At 40.3% G+C, this 15657-nt stretch overlaps 1 protein-coding gene across 1 annotated transcript; it reads left to right on the top strand.

Moving 5' to 3' along the window:
• Positions 1-5363: 5363 nt before the first annotated feature.
• On the top strand, positions 5364-15519 carry LOC308401551 (extracellular calcium-sensing receptor-like; the record flags this gene model as incomplete). The annotated part of the gene is made up of 2 exons (XM_080889826.1): positions 5364-5627; positions 14674-15519. 2 exons carry the CDS (start codon positions 5364-5366, stop codon positions 15517-15519), a joined length of 1110 nt encoding a protein of 369 aa, XP_080745952.1.
• Positions 15520-15657: the final 138 nt, after the last annotated feature.

Raw genomic sequence — 15657 nt, 5'->3', positions numbered from 1 at the left:
TGTCTATTCTCTCCATCTGTCAGCTGCTGCTGGCTCTTCCTCCTCCTCTTCCTCACACACTGCTGAGTTTGTCCTGGTAGATCATCAGGGGTGCAAAGCCTCCCAGATGATGTGCAGCAGTGGGTCCCTCAGTCTGTCCTCACTCTGGACACTTGCAGTTGTCACACATGGAAATCAAATCTGTGATAAGCTGCAGGGTTCAAACACAAGTGTAACTTATAAATACATGTTCATACTTTTATTAGACAATCAGAGAGAAAGAAAAAGAGAGAGAGTGCAGGACAGACAGACAGGTGACAGTCTCAGGTGTATACACTGCTACAAAACAGCACAAAAGAAGGAGGATTTAATGTTTGTGTTATTACGAAACAAGAAGAGTTCCCAGATGGTACAGTGGACACATGTGTGACTCCTGTGATTAAAGCATCTTTCTTTCAGCTTAACGAGTGAACCGTCAGCTCGTTCAAACACACGTTAAAGTCCGTTTGGTTCGACACCACAGAACAGAGGCAGTAATATAACATAGCTAACATTAACAGTGCAGTGAATCCTGCTTGTGCCGTGATTTTCAGGACTGCAAACCGAGCAGCATCACTGACTTTCAGCTTGTTGTGTTTGTGGATATATGACTGACTTTAATTATCCATAAAATCATCACAATCTCTGTAAGTTCAACTATTGAACGGCATATATTTTGAAGTAAAGGCTTTAAAACCAAGTTAGTACAAACATCGCTAATGTCACATAACTTTCCCGACATGTGGCCAACAGTAATGTTTTAATGTTTTTCATTATAAAAACATTTGCGCATAAATAAGTGACATAATATTCAGTACTTACTTCTGAAAGTTTACTCTTCGGAGGCTCCGCTTTTTTTTCGGCAAAATTATCCACACCACCGCCGCACTATGAAATCTGGGATATGTTGGGCCATGAAGGCTACACTGACCCATCCTTAAAATTCAGGGAAATTAAGGACGCATTTGAGGGCCGCATTTTGAGCAGCCTTTGAATTGGGACAGCCTTCGTCGTGTCGCTGTGACGTAATCGGCCTTAAAATGCGGCCTTTAAGGCTGCAGACCCTGAATTGGGATGCAGCCCAAATCCGGTCATTGGTACTTCCTGGCTTGTGTAGTTACTAGGTAACAAAAGCTACACACTGCCCCTAGCGTCCTGGAGCACTTCCGTTGTGTTTTGGAATTTGCATGTGTTTTGGAGTTTGCAAGTGTTTTGGATTTTGCATGTGTTTTGGAGTTTGCATGTGTTTTGGAGTTTGCAAGTGTTTTGGAGTTTGTACGTGCTTTGTCTCTAGGGGCCACCGTATGTGCAAACCTATGGACCTGCCGGGCAGGGCAGCGACTCCAGAGTTGGGAAAAACCTTGATCGATGAGCAGACGTAGCTGTCACCAGCAAAACGGAAAATGGATGACGGACACAGAGTGAGCAAACTGCTTTCGAGCCATGGGGCTCGGGTCCCAGGCGGCGGCGTATCATCCCCAGCAAACAACAGGAGAGGAACTGGTCGCAGGCACCCCACAGCCAAGCAGCTAGCCTCCGGTACCTTCTCCGTTTCACCTGGATGCTGGCCTTCGTTCCCCTTTTTCGTCTCTTGAGGGTGGAAATGCCGCGGGTTGTGCACAGTAGCACGCACTCAGGTGAGGAACACACCAGAGGAGGAGGAAAAGTTTTTCTGTAGCTGTCCCAGCTGTCACAGTAGATCTCCATTGAATCTTTGATGTTTAACAGTGTATCCCGATCATAAATTAAAGCAGCAGAAGCAAAGTCAGAATACAAAAGAGCGAAAAGTATATTGCAAACGACAAGCGACGACAGTGAAAAACTACACTGTCGCCTCCAACGAGCTGTAGCAGCGGCGGCAAAGCCAAACACAGGCGCCATTGTTGCTTCAAAGCTGTAAAGACTATTAACTGTTACCTTCTTCTATGCTGTGTTACTGGTACAGCCACCGGTACATTGCTGCTGATGTTAAATGAGAAAGAATAGCATCAGTCTACCCAAATCAAATCAAATCACTTTTATTGTCACATCACATGTGCAGGCACACTGGTACAGCACATGCGGGTGAAATTCTTGTGTGCGAGCTTCACAAGCAACAGAGTTGTGCAAAATACAATAACATAAAACAAGCAAAATATAAAAATGGCTAAATCTGACAGTAATAAATATATGTACAATATAAGAGTGTATGCATTACTGGATGTGTATACTAAATATGTTTTTCTACGTGTGTGTGTGTTACATATTTTACAAATTAAATAGAGTAAACAATAAAATAAAATATATAAAATATACAGAAGTTGGTAGTTGGACATGTGCAAAACAAGTGGCATAATGTTGAAGTTCCAGTAGTGAAGGTGAGGTGTCTATGACGTGTTCAGCAGTCTGATGGCCTGGTGGAAAAAGCTGTCTCTCAGTCTGCTGGTACGGGACCGGATGCTGCAGAACCTCCTTCCTGATGGAAGTAGTCTGAACAGTTTATGGCTGGGGTGACTGGAGTCCTTGATGATCCTTCCCGCTTTCCTCAGGCACCGCTTCCTGTAGATGTCTTGGAGGAAGGGAAGCTCACCTCCAATTATCCGTTCAGAGCACCGGTAGATTCACCAACTGTCATTCACATCAGTGATGCACAGATGTGAATCTCAACATGAATGGTGACTGTGATATATTGTGTAAAGCTCTAAGAGTAGCCCACAATACTGTACAAAAAAATATAAATAAAATTTTCAGTGCATCCACGTATTTAATAAGATATTGAATTACTAAGAAAGTACCGTAAATTCCAGACTATAAGCCGTTACTTTTTTCCCAGATTTTGAACACTGCGGCCTATACTAAGGTGCAGCTAATGCATTTTTTTTTCAATGCTACCAAAAACATTTTGCCTTGTAACAGTAGACCAATAAAGTTGATAAGTAGTTCACAGAGGTCCAATGAAATTGTGTGATACATTAGCATACTTTCACAATTAAATTATTGTAAATCATCCTCATCAACATGGAAAACACTCGAAGAAAAGCATATGATGCAGCCCAAATTTTAACATTATGTATGCATTAAAGTTAAAGGCAATCAATCTGGCGGTTGAAGAAGGAAAACAACCCGCTGCATGTAATCTTGGCATAAATGAATTGATGATGAGACAGTGGAGATGCCAGTGTGAAAAACTGAGTCAATGCAAAAAGATGACAAAAGCTTTCAGAGGTAATCATAACAGATGGCCCGAACTTGAAAACTTTCTTGAAAACTGGATTAACACTCAGAGAGAAGGGGGCTGCGGTGTTTCCACCGTGCAGATCAGACTGATGGCTAAAGCAATCGCCACCGAAATGAAAATTGAAGATTTTAGAAGTGGACCATTGCAGTGATTTAGATTTGTGAGACGAAAAGACCTGCTCATCAGGGCACAATTTTGTGTCAGCAGCTCCCTCCCAACTACGAGGAAAAACTCGCTAACTTCTGCACAGTCACTCAAACAAAGATAGTGGAAAACTCCATCGAGCCAGATGATATTATAAATGTGGATGAAATACATTTGATGTTTGACCTGCCTCTCACTCAGATTGTTAATAAAAAAGGTGACTTGTCCATCACACAGAAAACAAGTGACCATGAGAGAACGCATTTTACTTGTGTTCTGAGCTACACAGCATCCAGGCTAAAGCTTCCACCGACGGTGATTTTTTAGCGGCTGGGGGATTTTTTCACAGAAAAAATGCATTGCTGTTATGGACAGCATGACGGCCCATATAACAGATTCAGCAAAAACTGCTAACAAGAGTACAAACTCAATTCCAGCTGTGATTCCTTGGGGCAGCACTAAGTATTTGAAGTCACTGGACATCAGCGTGAACCAGGCATTTAAAGTGGCACTGCGCCTTGAGTGGGAGGCTTGGATGACAAGCGGCGAGAAATCATTTACCAAAACAGGCCGCATGCAAAGAGCATCTTTAACTAAAGTCTGCCAATGGATCCTAAATGTGTGGAGCTGTGTCAAAACATCCACCATCACCAACAGATTTCAAAAGGCTGGACTGCTGCGTGATGAAGAGCACCACCTGTGCTCAAGTGAGAGCGACAACAAAGAGACTGAAGAGTATGGCGAGAGCCTAAGGCTGTTCAATTTGGACACTGAAGAAGACGACTTTGATGGTTTTAGTTGTCAGGAGGAAGACGAAGAAGGCGATTAATTACTTTTCCTGGTAGGCTGTCGTATGTATACGGTATATATTTTTACCGGTCGTTAGAAAATATTGGAATGTTGTTCATTCACTGTTCAGTAAAAAAACATAAGCAACATAACTTGTGTGTTACCGATAAGTACAAAATAGATTTCCTTTCTAAAATTAGAGCATGTGGCTTTTAATCAGGTGCACTCTGTAGTCTAGAATTTATGGTAAATATATGACCTTTATTGCCATAGAAGAAGAAATCACTGCAAATTTCCCATGGGAAAAATAATTTGCAAAGCATATGTATTTGTAGGGAGTTCTATTTTACACTGTGACTTCATATTTAAATGGGCATGGCTAAAGTGTATGTATGTATTTATTGTATTGTATATGTATGTATTTACTTGTATTCTATTGTACATATTGTATATCTTATTACTGTTCCTCTGTCTCTCTTGCTGCATTGAGCATGTGTATGACAAAATAATTTCCCTCGGGATAAATAAAGTTCTTATCTTATCTTATTTATCTATTTATTTTACACACTTTAACCTACATTAAATTGAAAATTAGGGCATGTCCCTCCTTTTGCCCAACCTTGTAGGTCTACTGAGAATGAACTGCCACTCTTCTATCATTTCTTATGTTTCACCAAAAGGTATAAATACCACTGTAAATTTCATTTTCAGTGCCACTAATTGATTTAGCTGAAAAATGACATCAACACAGGTATGGCCAGAGCAGGGATGGGCACTGCTACAACTGCTGTTAGTGGCATCTGTCTCTCATGCTGAGGAGCCAGTGTGCAGGCAGAGAGGAGATCCTGGGAACCCACTGCTATGTAAGGATGGGGATATTATATTGGGGGGTATGTTTTCGTTTCACACCAGCTGGAAAGACAGAAAGGATACCTACACGCACAAACCACTGCCACTTCAATGCACCAGGTAAGTCTCATCAACGAAATGCATTTAGATTAAAGGAATCTCCTAGAAGTCATTTGATACAAATAAAACTTGATAAATATTTTGTATTATGTATGTTTGGTTTCAGTTATATAAATCATTGACATTAAATGGTTTTGTTTGAAATACTTTTTCTCTCTATTTTATGAATTATTAATAATTGTCTCAATTAAATTTAAATTTCAGAGATTTGCAGTTTGCCCAAGCTATGCTTTTTGCCATTGAGGAGATTAATAACAGTACAGACCTACTGCCGGGAGTCACTCTGGGCTATAAAATCTTTAATACTTGTGGCAATGTTGCCCGAAGTGTAGGACTTACACTGGCTTTGGCTAATGGTAATGAAATTGTGTCTGTACCCTCCAAGGCATCATGTACCAGACCTGCACACGTACAGGCCATAATGGGAGAGACCTCTTCCTCTCCAACCATAGCAATAGCCACTGTTATTGGACCATTTTATGTACCAGTAGTGAGTAGAACTGATATTTTATAAAATGAAATAATGTAACTAAATCATTTTCCCAACTCCTCTGAGCAAATTTAATTAAGTGTTTGTCTTATTTTTAACATCTTAATCTTCTCTCATTCTGTGTCTTTTTCAAATATAAGTTCTTTATGTTTAATTCTAGATCAGCCACTTTGCCACATGTGCTTGTCTCAGTGACAAAACCAAGTACCCATCCTTCCTCAGAACAATACCCAGTGACTACTACCAGAGCAGAGCCCTGGCCCATTTGGTCAAGCATTTTGGATGGACTTGGGTTGGAGCTATCAGAACTAATAATGATTATGGAAATAATGGCATGGCCACATTTACAGAAACTGCACAGCGCCTGGGCATCTGTCTGGAGTATTCTGTATCTTTTTTTAGAACAGATCCATCTGACAAAATAAGAGAAATAATTCGCACTATAAAGGCTTCAACCTCCAAGGTGATCATTGCCTTTCTGTCACACAAGGAGATGGATGTTCTGATACATGAGTTTTCATACCATAACTTGTCTGGGTATCAGTGGGTAGGCAGTGAGTCTTGGATATTTGATTCGCAAACAGCAAAAATGGATATACATCACATACTGAATGGTGCCATAGGCCTTTCCATTCCCAAAGCACATGTCACTGGCCTGAGAGAGTTCATACTGGATGTGAAGTCACTCAATTCATCTAACAATGAACTATTTACTGAGTTCTGGGAGACATTATTTAACTGTAAGTTTAGGCAGTCAACGTCATCAGCAAACATTCAGAGAGAGTGTACTGGACATGAAGATCTGAACAGAGTTCAAAACAGCTTCACTGATATGTCTCTCATGCCTATCTTTAACAATGTCTATAAAGGAGTGTATGCTGTGGCCCATGCCCTTCACAACATTGTCAGCTGTAATAAAGCATGTAGCAACAAAGTCCAGCTAGATCCATTCACGGTGAGCTTAAAACCAACTAATACTATTGTTAACACATTAAGTTCAATTAGAAAGAAAAATGATTTTAAGAAAAGAGCTAATGTCTTATATTCGCAAGTCAATGGGTGTGCAAGATCTCAGTCATGCAATATACTGAGTTATGACATATTTCTTAGATTTTACAACACATACGAAAGAGTCACTTCACAACTAAGGAAGGGGATGAGGTTTACTTTGATGAGAATGGAGATCCAGCAGCAAAGTATGAAATTATAAACTGGCAGCCAAAAGAAAACGGCGTTGTGGAGTTTGTGACAGTTGGTCTTTATGATATATCATTAGCTCCAGAAAAAAAGCTAAATTTCCAAAACAAGTCTTTAATTTGGGCAAGAAACTCAAAGCTGGTAAGCTATAAAATATTCAAAAATTATATTATAACTGTACATATTTTATACATATTTTTATATAGTTTCACGCTATGTTTTTTGCTTATTGCTACATGTTGGAAAGATGACACCATGCAGTGTTTTTCATATTTTATATAAAGTTTTATGTAATTATTCATGCAGGTCCCTGTGTCAGTTTGCAGCGAGAAATGTCCGCCAGGAACACGCAAGGTTCTCCAGAAAGGAAGGCCTGTTTGCTGCTATGACTGTATACAATGTGCAGAGGGAGAAATCAGCAATGTTACAGGTTAGATCTCTTTTTTTTTTAAGTTTCGCACATAGCAAAAATTTCACATGCCATCCAAAAATATGGACTAATTCCTCTGAAGAATTATTTAATAATTTTGATGAATTGTTTCCTACAAAATTTATAAATCCAAAACATTGTCTAAAGCAGGGGTGGCCAACCAGTCAGAGACCAAGAGCCACTCTTTTTTTTATTGTGTTACCGCAAAGAGCCACATCATACACATGGGCACACATGAACATCACCCATCCCTTCCTCCCTCTCTCTCTCACACACACTCACACACACACCTCTGCTCAGCCAGATTTATTGTAAATGTCACACACCAACATGATAATGACAGGAATGGACTCCTACAGTACTAAAACCACAGGCCAGTCATTTTCAACAATGAATATTGTGTGCACTGTCTCTCACACACAAACTCTAAGTCCACAAACAAAAATATAATAATCTACAATAGCATTTTTCTTTTACAATGCATGTTGTTTTGTGGGACTTCTGGCATTCCTTGCCTTGAACAATCCTCTTCAAATCTGGCTTGTATTCCGTTGTTACCACTCGAAGCAATGAGTGTCAGTCAGAACAGATCGATGCTTTGATTTCACATGTTTTAGGGTAGAAAACACAGACTTGCAGACGTATGTTGAACCAAACATTGACAGTATCTTAAGCGCAGCCCGTTTGACATTGCGGTATTTTTCCATTGGCACACCTTTCCAGAACTCAAGGGTCCCTTCCCTTAAAGCAGGTTTCAATTGGTCCTCCTTATAAAGATCGATCATCTCCAACTCAGCCGCAGCTTCATCTGTGACCAGCGGGACTTTCAAACAGTCTGTCTCTGCATTAAATGGGTCGACAATGAATGCAATCTGTGGCCTTTTCAATTGTAGATCATGGAACAGGGTCACAAAGCTTTTGTGCAAGTTTTCAACCAGCACTGCATATCTGTCTCTTTCCTTACTCAGGGTGGTGCTGGCGACTTAACCGCTGGCTTTTAGCAGAGTGGGAAAATGCGATAAATCTACCTTTTGAATATGTGCCTTTAACAGCTTCAGTTTGTTGACAAACGCAAACACACTTTCCACTAGGTCAGGCAGCATTTTCTAACTTACCCTGCAGGGTCAGGTTCAGTCTATCCAAGTGACACAGCTTGTCGACCAAAAATGCCAGATCCATAATACACTTGATGTCTGAGAGCTCGGGATAGTCCTTGTCCTTCTCTTCCATAAACAGTTTCAGGGATTCCAAAAGCTCAAAGAAGTGAGAGAGTACCTGGCCTTTTGACAGCTACCTCACAGTGCAGTGGAGTGGCAGGTCACCTGGAAGCCCTTGGTCCAGCTCAGCGATGACATTGTTGAATTTCGCTATGGTTAAGCGCATGTGTGCGGATGTAGTTGGCGATTCCCATCAAAGGCTTCATGACGTTATCTAAATTCAATGATTTAGACACGAGTTGCTTCCAAAACTCAGGAAATGTTTGGTCAGCTTGCACAACCCCATGAGCACGTTCACAGATCCCATCATGGCTGGTGCTCCATCTGTGGTTATTGCAGTTAGTTTCGTTATAGGCAGATTCGATTTTTCAAATGCAGCCATCATGGTTTCTTTCACATCTATGGGTTCTCTCTTTTAATGGCACAATATCAAGGAGTTCTTCTTTGATCACACAATCGTTTGACACAGACCGTGCAAATATTGCCAACTGAGTCTTGTCTTGTATATCACAACTCTCATCCAATGCGACACTAAAATACTCACATGCTTGAAGGTCAGAGTGCAACTGTAATTCAATAGCTGTGTTAATGTCTGATATTCTGTGTTAACAGTGTGGCGGGACAGTTGGACGTCCGACGATACCATGCGTTTTACTTTTGTCGTTTTCAGGAGAAAAGATTTCAACAACGTCACTGAGTCTGTGAAGGTTCTCAGTCATCCAGGTCGTTGTAGTCTAAGGAGCTTGGAAAGAAAAGCATCTGGACTTCTTTAAGTTGCTTGAAGACGTTTCACCTCTCATCCGAGAAGCTTCTTGAACCTTCTTGAAGAACTGCAGAAGCTTCTCGGATGAGAGGTGAAAGGTCTTCAAGCAACTTAAAGAAGTCCAGACACTTTTCTTTCCAAGCTCCTTAGACAACGTCACTGAGGCATTTTTTTTAACAAACTCCCCTTCATTGTATGGCTTTTTAGCCCGTGCAATGTTCCAATCCAGCATATTTTTGTTTAGCTGTGCATTTTTCCCCTGCCATTTTGAGAGTGAACTTGCCCCTACTGGAAAACTTTGCGGTATTTTCATCTCACACACATGCGCATTCGATGAAAATACCATATTGAACTCAAGCAAAGCGAATGCGCACATTTTAAAAAACCAATAACAACAAACTAGAAAGCGAAAATTTCAGAAGAAATTTAAAGTGTGCCTATGCCGCCGATAATCAGTGTAGTTTGCCATTCATACGGCTACAGAGAGCAAAACTCAGCAGAGCAGCCATTCTCCACCATGAACTATGGTAAAAAAAAACACCACTCGCGCCTCACAGATGACAGCTTACAGTTTTGTGTAAAGATGAGGTGACTTCGTACAGCCCCGATTTGCAGACGCTGTGCACAGAGGTTAATGAGCAGAAGTCCCATTGTACCACGGCAGACCCGACAATGTTTGCATGAACACGCTTTGAAGCATTACGTTATGGACCACTTTTCACACATGGTTGGTGTACCCAAACAGCCGGCTGTAGCTTTTCAACTCACAGCCCGACACACACCAAAAAAAAAAACAGTCGAGAGAGCACAGACTTTACGCCCGTGGGTCCACCTCCCCTGCAGCGGCACTGTAGACCACGGCCTGCCACACACATCAAACACGTAAAATAAATATTTATGCACTTTTGCATTCACTTTTTGTTTTTTGTTATTTTTACACAGTGTTCTGAATGATTAACAATGGTCTACAGCCAATCTTGTGTATTATTATACAAACGTTGGTTGTAAGATTCAGATAACTATTTAATAAAAGCTAAATATTTTATATGAGAGCAAGAAAGAAAAGTATATCTTTGTGTCCCCCTTTCCCTGTTAATGCCCTACCTGGCCCCCTGCCAAAAGCTTTGCTAGATCCGCCCCTGCACAGTTACCAGCTGTCAGCTACACAAAAAAAGGAGCTTGGTGTTATTTGTCTCTCAGAAACAGTTCATAACTTCCCTTCAACTCATTCATGTCACCTAAAAGGTACCTGTAAACCTGTTTCTCCATCACCAGTTCAGCTCTGATGATTCAGTAAGGACATCTCCTGGTTTCGACCAGCCCTTTTTTACAGCTGTGGCTCCAGCAAACATCAGCTGATACTAGAAACTAAAATCAAATGAATTCTAACAACAGCTGATCAAGCTTAAACGTGCAGCTGCTGTTGTTTAGCGCAATAAACAAACGAGAGAAAAGCCGATCATTGATCAGTTTCATGATTGAAGTTTCAACAGGCGAGAGAATGACAGGAAAGGTTGTCATAAAGTTCAACATCAGTAACTTAGCACGCACACAGCTGTATAGAAACTCCGTCGTGCTAGCTAGCACGCAGTACGAGTTATTGTAACTGTCAGCACAACAAAAATAAACTACACCTAAACTCGGTTTATATCTGACCCAGATAGAGTGCAGTTCATAACTTCTTACCTGAAATTCAGTTCACCTCACGCTCCTGCCTTTGGTTTCCCTTATTCATGATTGAGCTCCGCGTTAGCCACCACCGGTCGATCGGCGGTCGCCTCGCATGTCTCTTTTCCCGCATGTCCTTTCTGTCAGGGCTAGCTGCCCTTTGTTGGAGCTCTGCGTTAGCCACCACCAAAAACTCAGTTATTTTTCCCACATCGACCAGCATCTGGACAACCACCTTTCACTGTTTATACCGTTACTAAAATGAATAAATGAATTATCGGCCCATATAAACGAAAAATACTGTAAGTCCAGCTGAGAAACAGTCTCTTGGCGAGTGATCGGGTGGTGAAACGAGTGTCAGCCGCCTCACTGTAAGCCAAGCCCGGGTGCTTTTTAGCGAAGAGACGCTAGCCGTGCTAGCTAGCTAGCCGTGCTAGCAGCAATATCGTAAGAGCACTGTTCCTAATATGTTTTGACAAACGAGCAGATATTTGACGTTTACACACCTACATTCTCGCCTGAAAATATCTTAAAAGTTTATTTTGTGACCTAGAAACAGTAATAAAAGCAATATATTAAACGAAGTGGTGGCCGCCATTGTTTGAGTCGGTAGAGGTGTGCTATGAATTGTGGGATATGGAGTGTTCCACCAAGCATACACCCTTGCGGTTACCGTAACTATTCAATGGTTCGCGCAACCTTAAAAATTCAAATGGTTCCTGAAAGCAGCGACGCTGTGCGCGCCATTGATATTGTCGTCATTACGGTAATCCAAATACGGGTAGACAGGCCATACCACTCCCGACATACCACTAGAGAGAGCCAACACACCACAAATTAAGTTTGAAATCTGTTTCTAGGGGGCCAAAAGTTGAATCTTTCTCATGGGCCTACAAATGGGCCAAAATTTGCACTAAAATCTAAATATTTAAAAAACTATAAAAGTCATAAGCACCAAAAGTCATAGCATACTAGTCCAGACCCAGCCGCACAAAATGATATAACATATGTAACCCTTGTGTCAAAACTGTAGGAAAATAATAATAAGAATAATAAATCCGACGAATAGTAATAAGTGTGCCTCTTGGCATAGGCACACTTAAAAAACTTCAAAACACAAACACAAACTTTGATATGTATGTAAGAGCTGCATTAAACCAGGCAAAGAGCCGCACCCTGGCCATCCCGGCCTAAAATATACAGAAAAGCAGAATGCATTTATTTGCACATCTCATAAAGCAATATTTTGATTATTATTTCCAGTTTTGTTTTTTTTTGTTTTTGCTGTTGTCGTTGTTTGTTTGCTCATTTTTCTGTGTAAATGTCTGAAAGAAGAATATTGTCCTATTCTTGTCTGATACAGGATTCTAGCTGCTCATCAGAGTGGGTCTTGTCAAGTTTTTATTTTAATTATGTGCCAAATTCTTTAAAAATATTGAAAGTTATGGCCTGCAGAAAGGCCAGTTCGGGACTGGTTTCTTGATGCCAAAATTTTGCTGTTGTGATCAGTGCAGTATGCCTTTTACCATCAGCTTGAATGTCAAACCTTTTTCACAGTAAATACTGCTTGTAAGAGAGAAAGCACGTGCATGTCTTCAGAAATCTTTGTATACACATTTCTTCCTTGGAGCAGTTACAGAAATAACTTTACTCAACAACTGTAAAATCTGCTTCAATATAAAATTTTCAGATTCTGCCACCTGTGTGAGATGTCTCCCTGAGTTTTGGTCAAATGAAAGACGAGATGCCTGTATAAAGAAGGAAGCAGTGTTTTTGTCATATGAAGAAATTATGGGAGCACTGCTCACTGCAGCATCTTTATTTGGGACATGCATGACTGCTAGTGTGATACTCATTTTCTTCAAATATAGGAAAACTTCCATTGTCAGAGCAAACAATTCTGAGCTGAGTTTCCTGCTGCTCTTCTCGTTAATTCTGTGCTTCCTGTGTTCTCTGACCTTCATTGGTAAGCCATCTGACTGGTCTTGTATGCTGCGACACACAGCATTTGGCATCACCTTTGTCCTCTGTATCTCTTGTCTTCTGGGAAAAACAATGGTTGTGTTAATGGCCTTCAGGGCTACAGGTCCAGGTATTAATGTTAAAAAGTGGTTTGGACATGTACAGCAAAGACTCTGTGTTCTGGGTTTCACTCTGATACAAGTTATCATATGCATCATTTGGTTAACAACTTCACCTCCTTTCCCATCTCAGAATTTTAAGGAATTCAAAGATAAAATCATCTTAGAGTGTGCCCTTGGCTCAGCTGTAGGGTATTGGGCTGTGATAGGATACATTGGAATACTGGCCATTTTGTGTTTCATTTTTGCATTTCTAGCTCGGAAACTGCCTGATAATTTTAATGAAGCCAAATTGATCACTTTCAGCATGCTAATATTCTGTGCAGTATGGATTACATTTATCCCAGCATATGTCAGCTCTCCAGGAAAGTTCAGTGTTGCTGTAGAAGTATTTGCTATACTTGCATCTAGTTTTGGTCTACTGATTTGCATTTTCATGCCCAAATGTTATATCATCTTACTGAAACCAGAAAAGAATACTAAGAAGAACATGATGGGGAAGAAGGCAACCCATTTATTTTGAAAAATGAAAACAATGTTTTCTTTGTATTTGTAACATTTCTACATAATTGTTAACCAAACTGAATAGATGGTTCTCTGAAGTTACTGAAATACCTGTCCAGTCATAGCATGAATGCAGTATATCGTTGAAAACAACTGTGATTAGATCATATAAATATATTAGCCTTATATTGTATGCCATATGAATTATACAATATACTATAATGCTAATAAAACTGATCAAAACATCTTTTGCCTAAGGTGTGCATATGTCTCTAGAGGCTACATTGAGCCATGACAACTTAAAAAGTGTATAAAGCTCCAGTATGAACTGTAAAGCTGATTGGGGTAATGTTCAGGCAACAGCAGAGATATGGTATTATTGAGACTGCTACTCTTCATTCTATTACTGGAGAAAGGAAATTCTGCATGTCAGCTGCAAGGCTTGGCACAACCACCTGAACTAACCCAGGATGGGGATCTTATTATTGGAGGCATTTTTTCATTTCGCACAGGCCAGGATTCTGTAACTAACACATTCCAGACAATGCCAGAATTTCGAAAATGCAAAAAGTATGTATTATTTATCCTATATCCTACTTTATACGAGAAATGTGTTAAATTTACATTTCATTTGAAATAGTTTATGCTTGTGTGTATTTTGTTCTGCATTGGAACCTTTAACATAAAGTTTTTGTTACTTTTATTAATAATTACAGCTTTAATTTTAGAGAATTTCAATTTGCTCAAACAATGATCTTTGCCATAAATGAAATCAACAAAAATCCCCACATGCTGTCTAATATTAAACTTGGCTATAAGATTTATGATAACTGTGGAACCATGGACATACTGAGAGCAGCACTGACACTGCTGAGTGGGTTAAATAGACAACTCCGTGAGGACACCTGCACTGAGACGGTGCAAGCAATCTTGGGACATTCTGGATCAAGCCCAACTATTGCATTTGCACAGGTTGTTGGAAGGTTTCAGATACCTGTGGTAAGTCAAAGAAAACAAGTCATTGAAGTATAATTTCGCTTTTCATATTGCACTTTTGCACCTCTACAGTTCTCTTGCAAAATTGGAAGAGTAAAATTATAGCTACAGGTAATGCATAAGCCTAAAATGGCAATATTTAATGTTTGCTCTGCCAATGCTATTCAGATATTTGTATATTTCAATGCAGATCAGCCATTTTGCCACCTGTGCCTGTCTGAGCAACAGGAAAGAGTACCCTACCTTTTTCAGAACTATTCCCAGTGACTACTACCAGAGCAGAGCTCTTGCCAAGCTTGTCAAGCACTTTGGATGGTCCTGGGTTGGGGCGTTAGCTGTGGATAATGAATATGGCTTCAATGGCATAGCAGCATTTATCCAAGCTGCAAAAGAATATGGAGTGTGTATTGAGTATTCTGAAGCATTTTCATCATCAGATCCACCAAACAGACTACAGAGAATAATAGAAATCATTAAGCAGTCCACTTCCAAAGTTATTATGGCTTTTATGTCTCACAGAGAAATTAAATTGCTGGCTACTGAGCTGTACACGCATAGCATTACAGGACTCCAGTGGATTGGCAGTGATGCATGGATCACAGATCACTCTCTGACTGACAGTGAGGGACACAAAATCCTGGTGGGCTCATTAGGCTTCACCAGCCCTAAAGCTAAGATCTCAGGGCTAGAGGAGTATCTAAAGCAGCTCTACCCCTCACAGTTCCCCGATAGTCAGTTTGTTAGGGAATTCTGGGAAGAAGTGTTTAACTGCTCTCTCAATAGAACTGTGAACACTCAAAAACAGCCATGTAGTGGCCATGAGAGCTTGCAAAACATTGAATCACAGTTCACTGATGTGTCTGAGCTCAGATTTACTGATAATGTCTACAAGTCAGTTTACGCAGTGGCTCATGCTCTCGACATGCTGATCAAATGTGATAATGATCAACTGTCCTTTTCTAATGAGAGCTGCATTGACCCCAAACACATTAAACCATGGCAAGTGAGTGACTGTCAGTTCATTCTGACAATATGATAAGAGTTGAAATGCTTAATTTAATTTCTATGGAATTTCATTTTTAGGTCTTACAGTATCTTAACACTGTAAATTTTACAACAAAAAAAGGGGAAAGGGTGTATTTTAACAAAAATGGTGACACCCCAGCAAGATATG

This window comes from Rhamphochromis sp. 'chilingali' (genome assembly GCF_963969265.1).
Source record: "Rhamphochromis sp. 'chilingali' genome assembly, chromosome: 8".
NCBI classification, from domain to species: Eukaryota; Metazoa; Chordata; class Actinopteri; order Cichliformes; family Cichlidae; genus Rhamphochromis; species Rhamphochromis sp. 'chilingali'.
The sequence above is the reverse complement of the archived record's forward strand: the minus strand, read 5'-3'. Positions and strand labels throughout refer to the sequence as shown.